General features: G+C 39.8%; 1 protein-coding gene across 6 annotated transcripts in view; it reads right to left on the bottom strand.

The window, feature by feature from the left end:
• Positions 1-12869: 12869 nt before the first annotated feature.
• Positions 12870-19615, bottom strand: part of NTAN1 (N-terminal asparagine amidase) — a 413363-nt gene continuing 406617 nt past the window's right edge. For 5 of the 6 annotated variants that reach the window (XM_077448897.1, XM_077448896.1, XM_077448899.1 and 2 more), the window contains 2 exons: positions 14814-14927; positions 12870-13487 (listed from right to left, as the gene is read on the bottom strand). In XM_077448897.1, the coding sequence (XP_077305023.1) occupies positions 13323-13487; positions 14814-14927 (279 nt within the window). In that variant the 3' untranslated portion in view covers positions 12870-13322. The remainder of the gene's footprint in view (positions 13488-14813; positions 14928-19615) is intronic. The other variant, XM_077448900.1, reaches the window with a different exon arrangement.

Here is a 19615-nt window from a genome sequence, read left to right as displayed (position 1 = left end):
GAATACAGCCTCCCGTGTCCTCTGTGCACTCTGCAAAACCTTCATTGGGGCCCCAATTCACGGGTAACGGGGCCCCCCTACAAAGCATCAGTGAAGCTCACGGCTGTTGTAGTGAGATCAGAGAATGGAAGCCCCGCCCACATACCTCTAAATGTATGTAGTGTGTTTGGCTGCTCAGGTATGTCCTTGCACCCATAAAATGCCTGACTGTCTAAACCCTGAGCTGTGTTATTCAACTGTCAAGCTGTGCGTTGCTAAAAGTTCTCTGACCATCACCTGTAGCATGTACGCAGTCTCTGATTGTCTCCTGCAGTATGTCCGCAGTCTCGGATTGTCTCCTGCAGTATGTCCGCAGTCTCTGATTGTCTCCTGCAGTATGTCCGCAGTCTCTGATTGTCTCCTGCAGTATGTCCGCAGTCTCTGATTGTCTCCTGCAGTATGTCCGCAGTCTCTGATTGTCTCCTGCAGTATGTCCGCAGTCTCCGATTGTCTCCTGCAGTATGTCCGCAGTCTCTGATTGTCTCCTGCAGTATGTCCGCAGTCTCCGATTGTCTCCTGCAGTATGTCCGCAGTCTCCGATTGTCTCCTGCAGTATGTCCGCAGTCTCTGATTGTCTCCTGCAGTATGTCCGCAGTCTCTGATTGTCTCCTGCAGTATGTCCGCAGTCTCTGATTGTCTCCTGCAGTATGTCCGCAGTCTCTGATTGTCTCCTGCAGTATGTCCGCAGTCTCTGATTGTCTCCTGCAGTATGTTCGCAGTCTCTGATGGTCTCCTGCAGTATGTCGCCAGTCTCTGATTGTCTCCTGCCGTATGTCCGCAGTCTCTGTCTCCTGCCGTATGTCCGCAGTCTCTGTCTCCTGCCGTATGTCCGCAGTCTCAGATTGTCTCCTGCCGTATGTCCGCAGTCTCAGATTGTCTCCTGCCGTATGTCCGCAGTCTCCGATTGTCTCCTGCAGTATGTCCGCAGTCTCCGATTGTCTCCTGCAGTATGTCCGCAGTCTCCGATTGTCTCCTGCAGTATGTCCGCAGTCTCCGATTGTCTCCTGCAATATGTCCGCAGTCTCCGATCGTCTCCTGCAGTATGTCCGCAGTCTCCTGCAGTATGTCCGCAGTCTCCGATCGTCTCCTGCAGTATGTCCGCAGTCTCCGATTGTCTCCTGTAGTATGTCTGCAGTCTCTGAACCTCTCCTGTAGTGTGTCTGCACTCTCTGACACTCTCCTGTAGTATGTGTATTAATGTGCCCCTTTACTTGCTCAATTATTTAGGATTGCTACACTGCTCAGTGTGAGGTAATGATGTGTATTAGCCTGTAGCAACCAATCAGCGAACAGTAGTGATCTGCTTTAATCTCTAGCAGCCAATCAGTAAGTGGTAATGATGTGCATTAACCTTTAGCAACCAATCGGCAAGCAGAAATTATGTGTTGTAACCTCTAGCAACCAGCCAGCGAGCAGTAAGGATAGGCTGTAACCTCTGGCAAACAATTGCAATCACTGCGTGATCTGCTGCAGTAAACTGATTTTGAGTCTACCTGCTATTTTTTGTATGCCTCATAATGGAGGGGGGCCCCAAGAAAATGTTTGCCCAGGGCCCAATCAAAATTAAAGACGACCCTGCCTGGGGTGCGGATCCATCCAATTCAGAGTCTCAGGGCTGGCTAGCCCGAGGCAAAGTAACTGGAGGGAGGATTCGAAGGTGGTCAAGTGCCGTCTCATCTGTGGAGAGGCCCAGCAACTGAGGAAGCAACCAGGGGAGGACTCTTCGGGAGAAGACCATGCGGAAGGCTGGTTTCTCATAAAGAGCCTGGAGGCTTAGTTGAAAGAATCCACACTCGTACGGTATCGCCAGACCAGCTGCAAGATACTGGTACCGTATGTCTATGTAAATTTGTCTACATTCTTCAGTTTACTACAAGTCTTCTACAACAAGTCTGTGGCAGAGGCTTCGCTTTATCTGAACACTCTATCAGCTGCTAGGCCTAGTGAGATGAGGTCTATCCGGTAGCAATGAGGATCCAGTTGTGAATGGCTATTCTCTGGATTTCTATCATGAAAGACTACCTATTTTGAATAAGTGCCAAGAGTACCTGAAACCCTCTAACTCTCATTGAGAGACTGTGGTTTGTCTACTCTTTTTGCCAATAAAAATCCTTAAATTGGATTCAGTGTCAGTTTCTACAATCCTTTGGGCCATCAACCTCGGGGAAACCCCTAGACATACACGAGGTCAAGAAGGTAACGGTAAGCCCAATGAAATCAGCCGCTCCTTCGGGGGTCAGTGCTACATAACCTTCATCACGCATTACTCCCATTTTTGTATATCCCTAAAACCTTCCCTTTCATCCTGTCTCATTAACCCCTTTCAGGCTGCATAAAGTTCTGCAGAACTGCACATACCCACATTCAGATGAATATACATAAGACAAAACTAGATGTAAAATTAAGATTGATACCATACTATTCACAATCTTTAATTACCCCAATAAAATAATTTAAGAAATGATAAATAAAAACAAAAAGGAGTTGTAAAGGCAGAAGGTTTTTTTTTTATCTTAAAGATAAAAAACGTTCTGTGTGTAGTAGCCTCCCCAGCACCCCCCAATTACCTACCTGAATTCCTTCTCTCTCCAGCCAACCAGTACACTCCTCCTGATTAGCTAAGACAGAGCAGTGGCTCTATTGGCTCCTGGGGCTGTTATTCAAAGTCAATTAGCCAATGAGGGGAGAGGGGGCAGGGGGCCAGGTCAGGGCTCCATGTCTGAATGGATACAAGGAGCTCTGACTCAGCTTGGGTGACCACTGTAGCAAGCTGCTGGCTGAGGGGCACTCAAAGGAGGGAGGGACTAGGAGCAGAAAAGATGGGCCCGAGATGAGGAGGATCTGGGCTGCTCTGTGCAAAACCAACTTCCACTGCTCCTCTATCTGGCCCTAATACAAAAGATGCTTGCACAAAAATTAAGAAAATTGAAGAATTGATTAATTCAGCCAACAGTGGTGGGATGGCTTTTTCCTTAAACAGTATTCTGGGTCCAGAATTTCTCCGCAGGGACTTCATGTACTTAGAAATTTGCCTTTTCTAGATAAAGATCTCCTTATAGAGTGGGAGCAGATTGCAGAATTTTGCATTCAAAAATTGATAAAATTGCTGATTATGCAGAGAGACAGGACATTTTCTGCCCTGAAAGAGCAGATAAAGACCAATATAACATCATTGTCCTCTTTAACCCCCTCTGCCCTAGAAAATGGTCAAGAATATTTAAACAACATACGAAAAGGAAAGAGGATTTGCTTCTAAAATCTAAACGAGGAAAATTCTGTAGAGATATAGATGATTATAACTTTAACAGAGTTTTCAATTGGAAAAAGAAAAACCGTTTGAATGATGTACCCCCACTCATGTCCCTGACTCCTGCTTCTCACACCCATAATCATTCTAATCTCATTCCCTCCAAATCCAACCACCAGACTGTTACTTCTAGATTTTCCAAATCTAAAACCCCAAGTCCCTTTCCATCTTCTCAAAACCACAGAACAGTATCTTCCTCCAACAATAAATCTGAGACCCACAGGCCAACATCTGTACATCCCACAGCAGACATCAGTCTGAGTTGTACAGATACCACCAATAGAGATTTGTCCATTACTACATCTGCCTCAGGTGCACTAACCACTGCTATTATAGTGACAGAGGACACCACCCCTACCATTTCATAATACATTGATCCCGTCACCATTATCCATAATGCACCAATTGCACTAGGTATGACTGATAACATTGTTCCTACTTGTGATCTTTCAATTACTCCCTTGGCACCAGCCAGGGATAGTGATCCTATACATAATGTGGCTGGAAACATTGGCCACCCACCTGGTTCTCCTAGTGCTCTCAATAAATCATCTTTTTTTATGCCTAACCCCCGATCCAGCCCCAACAAAAGAAAACACGACAACGACATCATCATTATCATTATTACAACAAGGTCTAAAATTCGCCCCTACTATTCCACCTAATCCATTTACCATTTTCAAAGATTTGAACAAATTCATCCGAAATATTACTCTGAATAGACATTTTAGTCTACAGGCCAACAAACACAAAGATACCATAGTAGCCAATGTCAACACCATCCCAGTGCCTCACACCATATTCGATACCTCCATAGAAATACGAGCCATGAGCGATTTGATGAAACTATGGGAGGATTGTGATAATATGGAGCAAATTCTTGGATTCCAACAACTAGCCCATTCTCCACCTATCAAACATACCTCCTTTAAGCCAAAGTCTATTTTTAACCCCAAACATACCTCCTTTAAGCCAAAGTCTATTTTTAACCCCACACATAAACATAGAATCATTTTATCAGGTGGTATATTCAGAACTTCTGGAAATATGTATCAATCCAAATCCATACATAATAAAGCCAATCTCACCTCTCAAGAACGTAGAGTAGTAAAATGTAAATGTAGTGTAATGGAAACTCTACATACTCACTCACAGGGGCGTTTCTTAATGAATAGCAAAGTCTTTGTGTTATATGTGAATCAGTAACCCTTCTCCAAAGGGTGTGTAGCGGAGATATGTATTTTTCATCCAAGGCATTTCAAACGTACTTTCAGGAGTAGAAATTGAAGAATCCTTCGTCCGTTCAATAGTTGGTTTATTTTTCAGAAAGACAAGATTGACATCAGGTAACATATGGCATGGTGATGGCCTCAGAAGGAGGAAAGGGTCATCTGATCTACATTCTCCAAAGTGTAGAGTTCTTTCTTTCCCACCGATCCTCCCTTTCCTATAATCCTAGTCCATTCTTATACTGTTTCAAGATGTTATGTCAGCATATCCTAATAACACCCACATTTGCATATATACCCAATATGGTTCAGTCTATAGATAAGTAGCATAACTCCACCCATTGTTCTGACATAGTAACTCAAAAATAGAAATACCTACTCAACAAAACCACTCCTATCTATACGATCTGCTGTTGTGTGACCTTCAGAAACCATCACTTACCACCGAACATATAACTTACATATATTTTCAGAAACCCTTATCAATTAAAATATTAATAACTCAAAAACTTCTAACAATTCCCCCTCAATGCACTATAATCAACAAATAATAAGTGCATTCATCTTAAATAATAAATGTCTCTGATTCTCTTTTTTCCAATACAAACAATACAATAAACATTAATACAATACACATTAATACATTTTAGTGAGTCAGATATTGTACATAAACATTTTCAAAAATTCTGAGATGTTTCTATGAAAAATATTTAAATATTTCATTCCATTGAGAAAGTATAAACGATTATATTTAATTTTAATTAATTCTCCATCTAAATCATGTAATATTAAATATTTTCTTCTTTCAACTTTATAAATGTATTTAACTTCTTGTGAAACTCTTATAACTTTAACCATATCATATAAATATTTTATGGATAATCTATGATCTTACTTTAAAAATGATCTTCTTTTAAAGTATATTGTTCCATTATATGACACATTCTCTATGTGTATTCTTATCTGTGAAACCACTGACCTTCTGACCTTTAGTCATAAACCTTGGACATGGAGAACAACTGGTACCAAAATGACATTCACACAACTTAAATATTACCTAAATCACTCACACTTCATTTATGGCGCCCTTTCATACACATTTTGAATCAATTGCTCCAGATGTACCATAGCTAATCACTGGATAAGATAAACCAGAAGTCATTTTCTGACTAAAAATACTTGTCATAATTTTTCTACCTTTTTTTGTTTCTTCCATAATCAATTTATAAAATCGTTTCATTCTAACCATAATACAGATTTGAAACAAAATACATAAAAACTTTCCCATTAGTTGATTGTCATATTTTATATATTCTATCTATCATTCTATTTATTTTTCGATTTATTTATCCATCTATCCATGACCAGCAAGCAACATTTTCTATTTTTTTTTTTAAACATTCCAAAATTATTTAAATTCAACAATAACTTTGTTTAGACACATTGAAATCCTTTTCTTCATATACTCTAATTATACCTTTTTGTCTTTTCTATTATCTTATTACTATCATCATTATTTAGATAATTCATAAAAAAATTCTTATGAGAAACACATCCTAACTCCCCCTCACATAATGATCGACCGATCAATATGTCGCTTTTGATGCAAGTCCATATGAATAAATCATTGAAATTCACCAAAAAATGATAGTCCTTGATAACATAATAAAAAAATAATAATTTAAAAAAAAACAAGAAATATTAACAAATAGAAATGTAGTTGTGCTTGTTGCATTGTCATAGAAGAATTAAAAAAAAAAAACTAAATAAAAAAATAGTTTTCTTTAAATTTAGAAACAAAAGACATATCTATAAAAGAAAATGAAAACAAGTATCAAATTCTTTTAAAAATTATGTTTTCCTAAATAATTTTCATTAATCAATGTAAACCATTTTAGAATGATAATCCTTTCTGTGTTTACCCATTTTATTCTTATTTTTACCAATTATTTTTATTTTTACCAATACTTTTGAAACAAAAAACTATAATCCCAATGTACCTTAAAAATAACAAAATAATCTTCCCAACTGATATCCCAGTTGACATCCTTGGTACCATAACGTTAGCTACTGGAATAAATTACTAAACATACTCATTAGAAGTAGAAATCTCATTCAAGACATCATTTCTATTTACATTTAGCAAAGGCCTAGCCATGTTTTGTGAACAAACTTCTGAAATACCTATACCTGTTTGCAAAATTTGCAACCACACTATTTTCTATACAACAGATAATATAAAAAACTAAGTATGCTAATCTCAAAAGACTGTCATTAACTCAAGAAATTAACAAACCCTATGTTTAGAAAATAATAAAGTTTTTAAACTAAAACTATAGCAGGTAAATACGTCACCCAATATTTACCTTTATCATCTTAACCAATACTGTTCATACGTTCTACAATACCTGAGTACTTAAGATGATAAGAAACAAAAACTTTACTAAACCTAAAATAGCATACATGTTCTTCACTACCTGTCCTATAAAAATTTTAAATCATTAACTGATTCCATGGATTGAAAACCAACCCCAATGGAATATGACATAAGTTCACAACAACTTCGTTTTTATAAAAAATATTTTTTCTAGAATTACCTCAATTAATTTATCAAAAAGAAACAAACAAAAAAAACAATATCCTTGTAATCCTCCTGTAGCAAGTGAAAAAACGAATATAATCAATCTATATAGATTTGCCAAATCCCTCAATACTTTGTAGTATCAGGTTAGGCCTCTTTTAATTTAGATAATTCTATAAACAAATAAAACTATTTTCAGAAGTTTGATGACAAAGTGTTCTAAAAATGAGCAGTTCAGAATTTTTTTAATTTAGCTAAAACAAAAAATCAATGTCAGTCAGTCAGGTACCTAGATATGCAAAAATAAATATTTTTCATTTAAAAATAACTATCGATTATTGTTGGAATACAATTATTTTTACAATAAATTTTATCTCCTTTAGCAGTCTGTACTGATTCTAACTAAGACAACATGTCATAGTCCCCCTCTTTATCCTGTGACTAATATCAAATCCTGTAAAAGAATAATCTTGCCAGATTATTGTTTTTTTCTCTACACTAACGATTTATTTTAATTTTGTAAAAGAACATTAATTTAGGTTGGGCTTTCCTAAATATTCTATTTCTGAAAGAAATTTGATCATGTTAAAATTTCTTTTCAGAACCCAGCATTCCCCTCATACAGTATGATTGAATGAACCACACCTGCTCTGTCACTGACTGCTAAACCAACACATGACAGTCTTAAATTCAGCTTTCAATGCGTCCACTAAAAGTTGAAAAAGTGACATTCTCATGATTCATTTACACAACTGTGTCTCTATCCCTCACACTACAACTGATCTTTTTAACATCCGATTGCCATTAGACAAAGCTGTGTGTATGGACACCTCCTGTTTTCCTTGAAATAACACCTTTAGTGTAACATAAGATGTTTTTCAAAACAAATGGAGCTAAACCCACAATGTCTCAGATCTGTAGCATTGGACAATGCACCCTTAACACATTTATTTATAAATACCAATGAAATCTTCTCATCATCCACATACACTTAAATGTAAAATGACTGAGAGAGATTTCTATATTTACCAAAAATACTACATTTATAAGGGCTTTCTTTAGATCTTCAAATGTTTGTATACAAGTTATCTTTTGTTATTAAAAATATATTTGCCCTACAGTAAGCCTATATAATTCATTAAAATTTACTCAGACAGATACTTTGTATGCAAAAATCTCAATGAACTCTCAAAAAAGTTATTAAGGCCTAAAAAATCTTATTTTTCAAAACAATTACTTTTAGCAAGTAATGATACCTTTTAAATATATATTTTCCTCATCAGTGAACCCTCTTCCAAGTATCTGGAAAATTTAACACAAAAATGTATTGTGCTTTGATCCATAAAAGTGAAAAAATGTCATGGCATGTCTGACCAGTCTGTAACTTGATCTGCATCTCTCTGTTGGTAATACACTCCTCACATGTCACATACTCTTCAGAGAATGATCTGTTACTGACAGTCTTGGCTACCATGCTTTGTACACCCTACACTGTACAATTCGGTAACAATCTTGTTTCTCGTTTTTTAAAATGTTTAACCTTTTTATCACTTTTTAAACATATTTTGTTCGTACATCTGCAAGAAATCATGTACACCATATTATATGACTTTCCTGATTATAATAATGACAAAAAAGTTATCATGTTTTTTAGAAGACAATCTCGTGAAACTCACAGATTGGATCCTACCCAATGACCTGCGATTGACCATTTCCCCGAGAAAACTCCTCCCGCAACCAAAGTCCTTACTTTCACCAGAAATACTAATTTACAAAAACTTTTAACAATAGTTATTTTTACAATTTTTTAGATTTCTACAAAAACTTTCATATTTTAATATTTTCTCTGGGTAACCTTAAGTAAATTAGAACAATTTACTACTTTTAATTTAATAACTAAATCCAAGTTTGTAAAAATTGCTCAATCCTTAACTTATTATTTCCTGCAACCAAATCTGTAGAATTTTTGTAAAACACTAAACATCGTGTTTTTTTCCATTATCTCAATTTCATACAGTTCTTTCCACAATCTTAATCAATAATTTTTCTCTGAAAACTTTGTTCAGGGCTTAATACATAAAGATATACATGCAGCATTAAACTTAATTTTCTTCTTAATGAACTTCTTTACACTCTGGCATAAATTAATTAATTACCTTACTACTGCATGTATTCCTATATTCCATACATATGAAATATATACATTTCTCGATCGTACTGAGACTTACTTCTGAGCCTAGAGATGTTAACCATTGCCATATTACCCTTTTATATTAACAAACACACTCACCCCTTGTTAGTATGATAGTCCTGTGTGTACGTAAAATAAAACAAGAGATGAATAATGTCCCTTTAACTTTGTTGTTCGTTGCTTTATCTTCCTTTTTCTTCTTTTCTTGTAGCTCTTTGCCTTGTTCCATTGAATTGTGTGCTGTAGCGTCTTGCCTGTTGATCTATTCTTTGCCTTTGTGCTTGGACCTTCCATCTTCAAACATCAAAATCCGACTTCCATATTAGCTCACCCAAAGTGTACATTTGCCTTTGTACTTACAATGGTGACTTTATCAAATAACGTGAAGTTTTTGTCCCTATTTCAACACTTTTTTCTTCTTGGGTAACAACCCAATATTTTCTTATGTGAGACTCTCTCACCTTCTTAGGAACAAACCTTGGCAGATATCTTCACATACGTAACTAAATTACGTCTTCACAAAGTCCTGGATTTTCCAAAAATAACTTGAAATATACCGTCCAACTGGCCTTGTCAATCAACTTCGCAGGCTGTATCTTTTTTTTTTTGTGTACAGAGAGGTGAGAAAACAAAGAGAAAAAACTCACCCTTCACTTTTTTTTTTCTGGACCATTGCCGCATCTGACGCAAACGCCTCCTTCTAGGTTCTTTGATCATTTGTTGCCAAAACTTGACAAATCTCATTTCCCCCCTTTGGCAAGGAGTAGGGAAAAGTGATCATTGTGGCTGGCTTGACAATGTTAAAAAAGTGATTGTAGAGTAGTAAAATGCAAATGTAGTGTAATGGAAACTCTACATACTCACTCACAGGGGCGTTTCTTAATGAATAGCAAAGTCTTTGTGTTATATGTGAATCAGTAACCCTTCTCCAAAGGGTGTGTAGCGGAGATATGCATTTTTCATCCAAGGCATTTCAAACGTACTTTCAGGAGTAGAAATTGAAGAATCATTCGTCCGTTCAATAGTTGGTTTATTTTTCAGAAAGACAAGATTGACATCAGGTAACATATGGCATGGTGATGGCCTCAGAAGGAGGAAAGGGTCATCTGATCTACATTCTCCAAAGTGTAGAGTTCTTTCTTTCCCACCGATCCTCCCTTTCCTATAATCCTAGTCCATTCTTATACTGTTTCAAGATGTTATGTCAGCATATCCTAATAACACCCACATTTGCATATATACCCAATATGGTTCAGTCTATAGATAAGTAGCATAACTCCACCCATTGTTCTGACATAGTAACTCAAAAATGGAAATACCTACTCAACAAAACCACTCCTATCTATACGATCTGCTGTTGTGTGACCTTCAGAAACCATCACTTACCACCGAACATATAACTTACATATATTTTCAGAAACCCTTATCAATTAAAATATTAATAACTCAAAAACTTCTAACACCTTCCATAACCGTTCTTCCATGTTTGTGATTTACTGTCTAGCTTGCCCTTGTGGCATGCTATATGTGGGCCGTACAATCAGAGCCCTTACAGCCAGATTTGGGGAACATCGCAGATTTGTCGATGTTGGTCTCACTAAACATAGTGTCCCCCGCCACTTTCTAGAATATCATAAACAATCATCCAAAGATCTAAAAGTTTGGGTCCTTGAATCAATTCCAGATAAATTTCCCCCAGCAGAACGTTTCAAAAGGCTGTGTCATCAGGAAACGTATTGGATTTTCACTTTGGATACCATGTCGCCTAGAGGAATGAACGAGGAGATCGAAATCAGCAGTGTTATTTAATCAGGTGCTGGTGTGATTTCCCCCGGTCATGCCTCAGTGGGTCGCCCGGTTACTGGTGAGTGGATACCCAGTTTTCTCCACTAAACAGCTAATTTGGGCGACAAACACAAATTTGTCACTGCCCCCTTTTTTACCACCCCCTTTTTGTTTTTACCACCCCATTCGTCTTTTTTTTTCTTTTTTCCTTTTGCCCCCCTTCCCTTTTTTGTACAATATTGGGTAGAGAGTATTGGGACAGAAAGAGGTCTGTATATACTCACGTATATACATGCGTTTGTTTCACATGTACATGTTTACAACTGCACGTACGTGCATGTATGTGGGTATGTATATTCATGAGCTGTTATTGTATTTGTGTATATGTATGATTATATGTGTGCACACATATATACACAGTAGGTATCACCATCATTATCCATTAACCATTTATTATCTGAAGATTTGATTTTATCCTTTTGAGAAGTATTTTTGGTCATGATATAACTTAGAACCTTAATATTATATCTAGCATAGAGTCCTTTCCTTCCTCCATTCTCACCATTTTATTAATTCATTATAATTTATAATAATCAATTGATTTCCAATTGCTAATCATTTTCTTAATTCATTTTTAAGTTAATTTACTCATAAAAATGTATTCATTTTAAATTTGAGGTATATTTATACATTTAATATTCACGTATTTAATCAATTAATAATTTGATCGATTTCTGCAAACGTCATAAACTTATCATCTTCCACTATTAATCAGCAAGCTTCTTACTCATATTTACATTCACTTCGGTCTCCAACCATCTACCTCTTTAAATCTGTCTATTTGATTGACGGGCTGGCCAGCCCATCAGATCTCTCTGTTTCTATTTCCTCTGTATTTAAAGCGGTAGTAAACCCGCTAATTTTTTCTTTTTTTTTTTTAACACCTGCAAAGCAAAAGGCATAATGAGCTAGTATGCACCGCATACTAGCTCATTATGAAATACTTACCTTAGAACGAGGCCACGACATCTGGCCCGATCCACGCCGAGGGAGCTGACATGCTCCCTCTGCGTTTCTTCTGGGTAACGCGGCTCCGGCGCTGTGAGTTGCCGGAGCCGCAATATCGTCACTCCTGCGCATGCGCGCGGGAGATTTCATTCCGGCCGGTCGGCCACTGCCGGATTTTCAGCCGAGAATCCCCTTGTGCGCATGCGCCGCTGCAGTCAGCGCTGCATACCGAGGGGAATATCTCCTAAACCGTACAGGTTTAGGAGATATTTTTTTACCTACAGTTAAGCCTTATTATAGGCTTTCCTGTAGGTAAAAGTAAAAAAAAAATGAGTATACAACCACTTTAAAACTGCCAGGTTTGCCAGCCAATCATGATCTGATGAAGAAGCTGTAGCTTCGAAATGCATTACCATTCCTTGCCACTGTGAATAATCACATTTCCTGTTCATGTGAAGTCACGACCAGCTGTTTCTTGTTTCCTGCCTCCTGGTTCCCAGCATTCTCTGGATCCCTGTAAGATCACACCAGTGCCCCAGGCTGCAAAGGGAAGACATTTATGAGACTCCAGGACTGGCGATTTTCACCGCATACTGAACTAATCTAATTTAACCTGTGAGTTACTACTTGTTTTTATTAAATATATGATTTATACTGCACTGTCTGGTGCCCCTCTGTGCCCATGTTCCCAAGTATAACATGTTTGTTATTAAAAAAACAAAACAAACACAAGCTTTTACAATCACTTTAATTCATCAAGACCCGAGTACAGAAGTACCATCATTGTTTCCTTACAAATACAGTATGAAATAAATATTTTAAAAAATGTAAATCAAAGTCCTTTTGGGGCTAAAGTTACTTATTATTAAAATTGTATAAATGGTACGGAATATTGTTTGTTTTATAATGCTGATTTATTACAAAGTGCACTGCAATACATATAAATGCCTTGATTTGAATTTCAATGCAATTCCATTGATATAAAAAAACAAAAAAAAACAAAAAAATAAAAAAATAAAATAAAACGCACAGGGGGTGTTTGAGGAGCCATTCACATCACTGCACTGTGGTAATGCATGTTACATGCTTTTAACTAGTATTACACCATCATACAGATATAGCAAAGACACAAGGTTTACCTAGGGAACATTTACATACACACAATGCAAGGATTTCCGGGTTTTATGACTTCTGCCATTGTCCATCATTTTTTTTCTTATAGGAGCGAGGCTTTCTATCGGGGAATAAAGATATGCATGGGTAAGGATGTTCCTTTAGAAATTGAAGTGCTGATCTTATATCGCCTACAAAATGTGGAGGCTCTGCCTCAGGTGATGTAGAGAAACACTGCAAAATATGAGTACAAGGGGAACAAATTAACTTCAGTCAGCAAACAATCATTTTATTTATTTGTCCCATTACAGACTGAAGTCTGAGGCTGGATCTAAACACAAGATGGTCTTTGTTTAGCAGCAGCAATCCTCAGCCAACAAATTTCAGAGGCTTCTAAATGATAAGGTAAAAACGCATATATTTTGACAGGATGCACAACCAGCAGTATAACTGAAATTCCCTCTTCATTGATTAGCTTAAAGCAGAATTCCAACAACATATAGCACTTTTTATAAAGAAATCCTTCCATTAGCAGCATAGTCTTCTAATGTGGCACTCATTTGTCTTCTAATTTTCGGCGCTACAGTTTAGATTATATATAAAAACGTACCTTATATTTCCTCTTCTTGTGAGTTCCCATCTTGCTTGTGGGCAGGTGAAGCCCACAAGGATATTCTTTCGGGATATGGTATTGCTGAATAACCAGCATGCACCGCCCGTTCTCGCGCATGCGCAGTATGGACACATCACAGCGCTGAAAACACGATGCTAGCCCTCGGCACTGCCCACTGACTTCTGTGAAATGATGACAAGCATCTTCCAGGAGCACTAGCGAGCACAGGCACCAAGGGAAATGAAGTCAGGTGCCACGGAGAGGAAGTTGCAGAATACAAGGGACCCCATAGCAACAGTGCTGAAGGTGTAAAAATAAATAAATCCAAATGCTTTTGCTGATGCATAATGCTGTTGATTTCTGTAAAGTTGATTTTAGGTGTGGAACTCTGCTTTAATATTGTATATAGGATCAGAAGATTTGAATTACTGGTTCCGAAGAACTACCTTGTACTCCTCAAGCAGGTTGTACAGAACAGAATTAAGTGGAAAGTATCATCATACAGGGAAGCACTGTGCTAAAGCTTGCTGAATCTGGCTAGAGAGAAATATGTATAACTCAGAAAGAGAAGGAAGAAAAAAAAGTGACTAAGGGCCGGTTCACACTGCAGGCGCGGCGAGGCGTCTCCGACTTGCCTCGCCGCGACCTGCGGCGACCTCAGCGGCGACTTGCAGATGACTTCTGTATAGAAGTCAATGCAAGTCGCCCCCGAAGTCGCCCAGAAGTAGTACAGGAACCTTTTTTCTGAGTCGGAGCGACTCGAGTCGCTCCTCTCAGAACGGTTCCATTGTACAGAACGGGGGCGACTTGCGGGAGCGAGGCGAGGCGAGTCGTGTCGCCTCGCATCGCCCGCTGTGTGAACCGGCCCTAAGTGTAGCACAGTTGCTAAGTAGTAGTATCATTTAAGACTGGTTTAACATATTACTTGGCTTTGCTCTTGACCTTACCTGTAAAATCTGCTTATCTTCCTGCTCCAGCCAAAAATCAACATTTGGGAATGGTGTCCAAGAATACGGCCCAATATTCAGCTGTTCTTGTTTTGCATCATATATATTTACCATCTAAAAATAAATATTAGTAGCAACTGTTATAATGGAAAAACCTTTACTTGTAACAATATTTATTACATCTAAAATATAAACGTAAAGATTCTAGCACCACACACATTCCTAAATATGTCTGCCCAAGTCTCCAATGGCTACTATATTAGCTAATGAAATCTATATTTTTCTGCTGAAATCTCCATTCTGTAACAAACAAAATTTACCAAGGATATAGTGGCCATGTTACGCGAGTATAGCTGTTGGAGAAGTTGGGGATTTCTGACATCATAATCCCTGTTCCTATAAAAGGTAGAGCTTTAAATCAACTCTCTGGATACAAAGACAAAAACAAAAAAACTGCTCTCATATATAATGTGCAGACACCTAGAATGTGAGAGAAACAGGGGATGCAAGCCCTCGGCACTGTCCCAGACAGTGCTTTATTGTGTGTGTGTTTTCGGGGAAGGGGATGCCACTTGTATTTTACACAAGTTCTAGAATCTGCAAAACATTTGCAAATTGCCTGATTGCCTTCACACCATCTGATCTGCTCCAGTCTGCCTCCATGCCAGCCGATCTGCTCCAGTCTGCCTCCATGCCAGCCGATCTGCTCCAGTCTGCCTCCATGCCAGCCGATCTGCTCCAGTCTGCCTCCATGCCAGCCGATCTGCTCTAGTCTGCCTCCATGCCAGCCGATCTGCTCCAACCTGCTTCCATGATTGCCAATGGGGTCAGGCTAGCCTGTGATGGTCCTGAACCTGATGACCCACTTAACCCTGCCAACCTTCTGCCTGCTGTCCAGCCTAATGCTGCAGTAGTTGCTCTTCAGCCTGATGTTCCAGTGCCCACGGTCCAGCCTGATGTTCCAGTGGACACTGTCCAGCCTGATGTTCCAGTGGACACTGTCCAGCCTGATGTTCCAGTGGACATTGTCCAGCCTGATGTTCCAGTGGACACTGTCCAGCCTGATGTTCCAGTGGACACTGTCCAGCCTGATGTTCCAGTGGACACTGTCCAGCCTGATGTTCCAGTGCCCACGGTCGAGCCTGATGTTCCAGTGCCCACGGTCGAGCCTGATGTTCCAGTGCCCACGATCCAGCCTGATGTTCCAGTGCCCATGGTCCAGCCTGATGTTCCAGTGCTCACGGTGCAGCCTGAAGTTCCGGTGCCCAGGGTCTAGCCTGAAGTTCCGGTACCCACGGTCTAGCCTGAAGTTCCGGTACCCACGGTCAGCCCTGAAGTTACAGTGCCCAAGGTCCAGCCTGAAGTTACAGTGCCTGTCACCCAGCCTGCTGATATGATGCTTGCTGAATCGGTTCCTGGCACCCAGCTCGCTCCTGCCGATGCCCAGCCTTTTGTTCCAGTGTCCGCTGTTCAGCCTGTCACTACAATGCCTGCTGCCCGGCCTGATTTTCCAGTGTCTGCTTTCCAGTCTGATGACCCGATGCCTGATGTCCAGCCCGATGATCCAGTTCCTGATGCCCAGCCTGATGTTTCAGTGCCTGTTGTCCAGGCTGATGATCCAATGCCCGATGTCCAACTTGATGATCCAGTTCCTGACGCCTGGCCTGATGTTCCAGTGCCCACTGCTTTGCCTGATGTCCCAGTGCCTACGCTCCAGTCTGATGATCGGATGCTTGATGATCCAGTTCCTGATGCTTGGCTCGATGTTCCAGTGCCTGCTGTCCAGTCTGATGAACTGATGCCGGTTTGTCCAGTTTGAGGATCCAGTTCCTGACACCCGGGCCTGATGTTCCAGTGTCCGCTGTCCGGCCTGATGTTCCAGTGCCCACTGCCTGGCCTAATGTTCCAATGCCTGCTGTCCATTCTGATGATCTGATGCCCGATGTTGAAAGGCTATTTTTCGGATTTGAATGATAACCATTGAGGTCGAGGGAATGCTCTCTCCAATAATATAGTGGCTATGCAAGTTCTGCCTGTCAGGTCACCTTGAGGCGAGGTGACAGGTGCACACCGTAGGGATCAGGAATGCACCGCAAGGTTGTGGACCCTACGGCTGACTGCTGCAGACGGGGGACAGATCCCACTGGGGTTAGAGCATAAGATTCCCTGGGGCGTGGAGTCTAAGAGCCAGCAGGTGTTCACCAGCGCCTCTAGTGGTGAGGATGGACTTGGCTGCAACTGGCTCCAGGTCGCGACCCCCAGGGTCCCCCAGCTCACACCCACTGTAGGCAACAGGGGGATAGGGATGGTGAGGGACAAAGCCAAGGTCGGGGCCACAAGCAGACAAGAATAGTCGGGTACACGCCAAAAGGTCAGGATCACAGGCAAACAGGGATAGTCAAAACACGGCAGGAAACAGGAAGCTAACACACAAAGGAATACACAATGGTTGATCAGCACTGATGGCCTGCAGTGCACAGGTTAATATAGGGCTCCCTGATAGGGCCTGGGGTGGAGCCATTCTTAGAGGAGAGGTTATAAAAACCACCAGGTGGAAGTGGCTGGCCTCTCAGTCTGAACACATGAGGGGAGGTAAGCAAACACAGGAAGATCACTGCATAACCATGACACTGCCATTTTATAATTGATAAAATGTTTATATGGTATTTTTCTTGGATTCTAAATTGCATTTGTACTCTATACTTTCAGAAGTGGTAATAGGCCCTGAAGAAGATTTGAATTTATACATATTTTGAAATGCATTGGACATTCCCACTACTCACCATCATTTGGAAATTGTATGGATGGTTTAACCATGTGTAGTGGGGTGCTACCACTTTTAGATAATCTCTATGCAATATTATGATACATATATATGTGTTTTGTCCATTTCATTTCCCTAATTGGGAATCTTATCATGCTGATGTTGTCAGAATAAAACTTTTTTGAATATATACATTGTCTTGTATTTTAAAATTGCCTTAAAAATCCCACCTCTGAGGTATTCACTTTTTCACGGGATGATGGCAATTTACACGCCAAGCTGCATGAGTCAATAGGATTAGAGAAGTTTAACATAAATAAAACAACAAGATACAATGGTTTACACCTGGGAGTCTTTAAAGAACTATAGCCAGACCACTATTTCTAAAACTATTCCTAATATTTATGGACAGTATACTGACAGGATTGTTACCAGCTTATTGGCGAAAAGCCCACATGGTACTAATATTGAAAAAAGGCCAGAGCTATATTCCTGGAAACTATAGGCCTGTCAGTCTAACATCGGTAGTTTGTAGTTTTGACGGGATGATAAGGGACCATCTTCATGAATTTGCTGATGAAAACAGTATCATTAGGAGTAATCAGCATGGGTTTACAAAAGGTCACTCTTGCCAAACCAACCTAATAACATTTTACCAGGAAGTGAGCTGCCATCTGGACAGGGGTAAGCCAGTGGGTGTGGTGTATCTGGGCTTTGCAAAATCATTTGATACAGTCCCATACAAACGCTTAATCTACAAACTGAGGTTGGTGAGTATAGACCATAGGGTTCGTTCTTGGATAGAAAATTGGCTACTGTGGCGTGTCCAAAGTGGTTATTGGGGTACCCAAAGGCTCTGTCCTGTTGAATTTATTTATAAATGTTATAGAGGCTGGGATAAATGGTTCAAAATCAGTGTTTGCTGATGACACAAAAATAAGTAGGGCAATAACATCACAGCAGGATATAGAAACTTTACAAGAGGACCTGAATAAATTAATGGAGTGGGCTACTAGATGGCAAATTAAGTTTGACATTGGAAAATGTAAGGTAATGAATGCACTTGGGGGGGGGGGGGGAAATATACAGTAAACACAAGTTACTCACTAGGGAATTCCGGGATGGAGAAGGATCTAGGAGACCTAGTAGAAGACAGACTAAGCAATAGCATGCAGTGTCAAGCTGCAGAAGGCAAAGCCAGGAGAATATTAGCATGCATTAAAAAGGGAATTTACTCCAGAGATAAAAAATAATCCTGCCAACTTATAAAATTCTGGTCCGGCTGCATCTGGAGTATTCCATCTAGTTCTGGTCACCAATCCTCAGAAAGGATGTGCTGGAGCTGGAGAGAGTCCAGAGAAGGGCAGATACATTTATATGGGAACTGGAGGACCTCAATTATGAGAAACGACTACAAGCGATAAATATATTCCCACTGGAGAAGAGACGCTTGAGAGGAGATATGATAGCAATATACAAATATGTCAATGGTGATCCCTGCTCAAGTATGAAACTTTTCAGTCCCAGGGTGTGTAAGAAGACACAGGGCCACACAATGAGACTGGAAGAAAAGCAGTTTAACCGTAAGCTACGTAAGGGGTTCTTCACCTGTCAGGGCGATAAGGATGTGGTACTCTATTCCACAATCGGTGGTGTCGGTCGGTAATATGGATAGTTTTACAAACTCTTGGACATGCATCTTAGCGAAACCAATATATGGGGTGTAGTGGATGAGAGGGGTGAAAAGCTGGCTCAGACAGTTCAGTAAAATAAAAATGTCTTTATTCAACAAAACAAACAGAAACAACAGGCTTGTCTTGGTACACAGGCGCTGTTATAGGAAAAGTTCTCTAGCCAACAGGCTGATATATAGAAACAGTACATGGCTCTAGCCAGAGCTACAGTCTGATATGTTTTTGCTCTCCCCAGCAGGTACACAATCCAGCAAAGGATCCTCTCACACAGTATGCTGCTGCATCTCTTTCTCCAAACACACTTGCCCTCTCTGACATTTTCAGCTCAGCTGGCAATAAGCAGG

The sequence above is a fragment of the Lithobates pipiens genome, unplaced genomic scaffold (assembly GCF_037356315.1).
Source record: "Lithobates pipiens isolate NorthernLeopardFrog02 unplaced genomic scaffold, aLitPip1_a1.2 Scaffold_22, whole genome shotgun sequence".
Taxonomy (NCBI): domain Eukaryota; kingdom Metazoa; phylum Chordata; class Amphibia; order Anura; family Ranidae; genus Lithobates; species Lithobates pipiens.
Note: the sequence above shows the minus strand (reverse complement) of the source record. Positions and strands in the feature narration are given on the sequence as shown.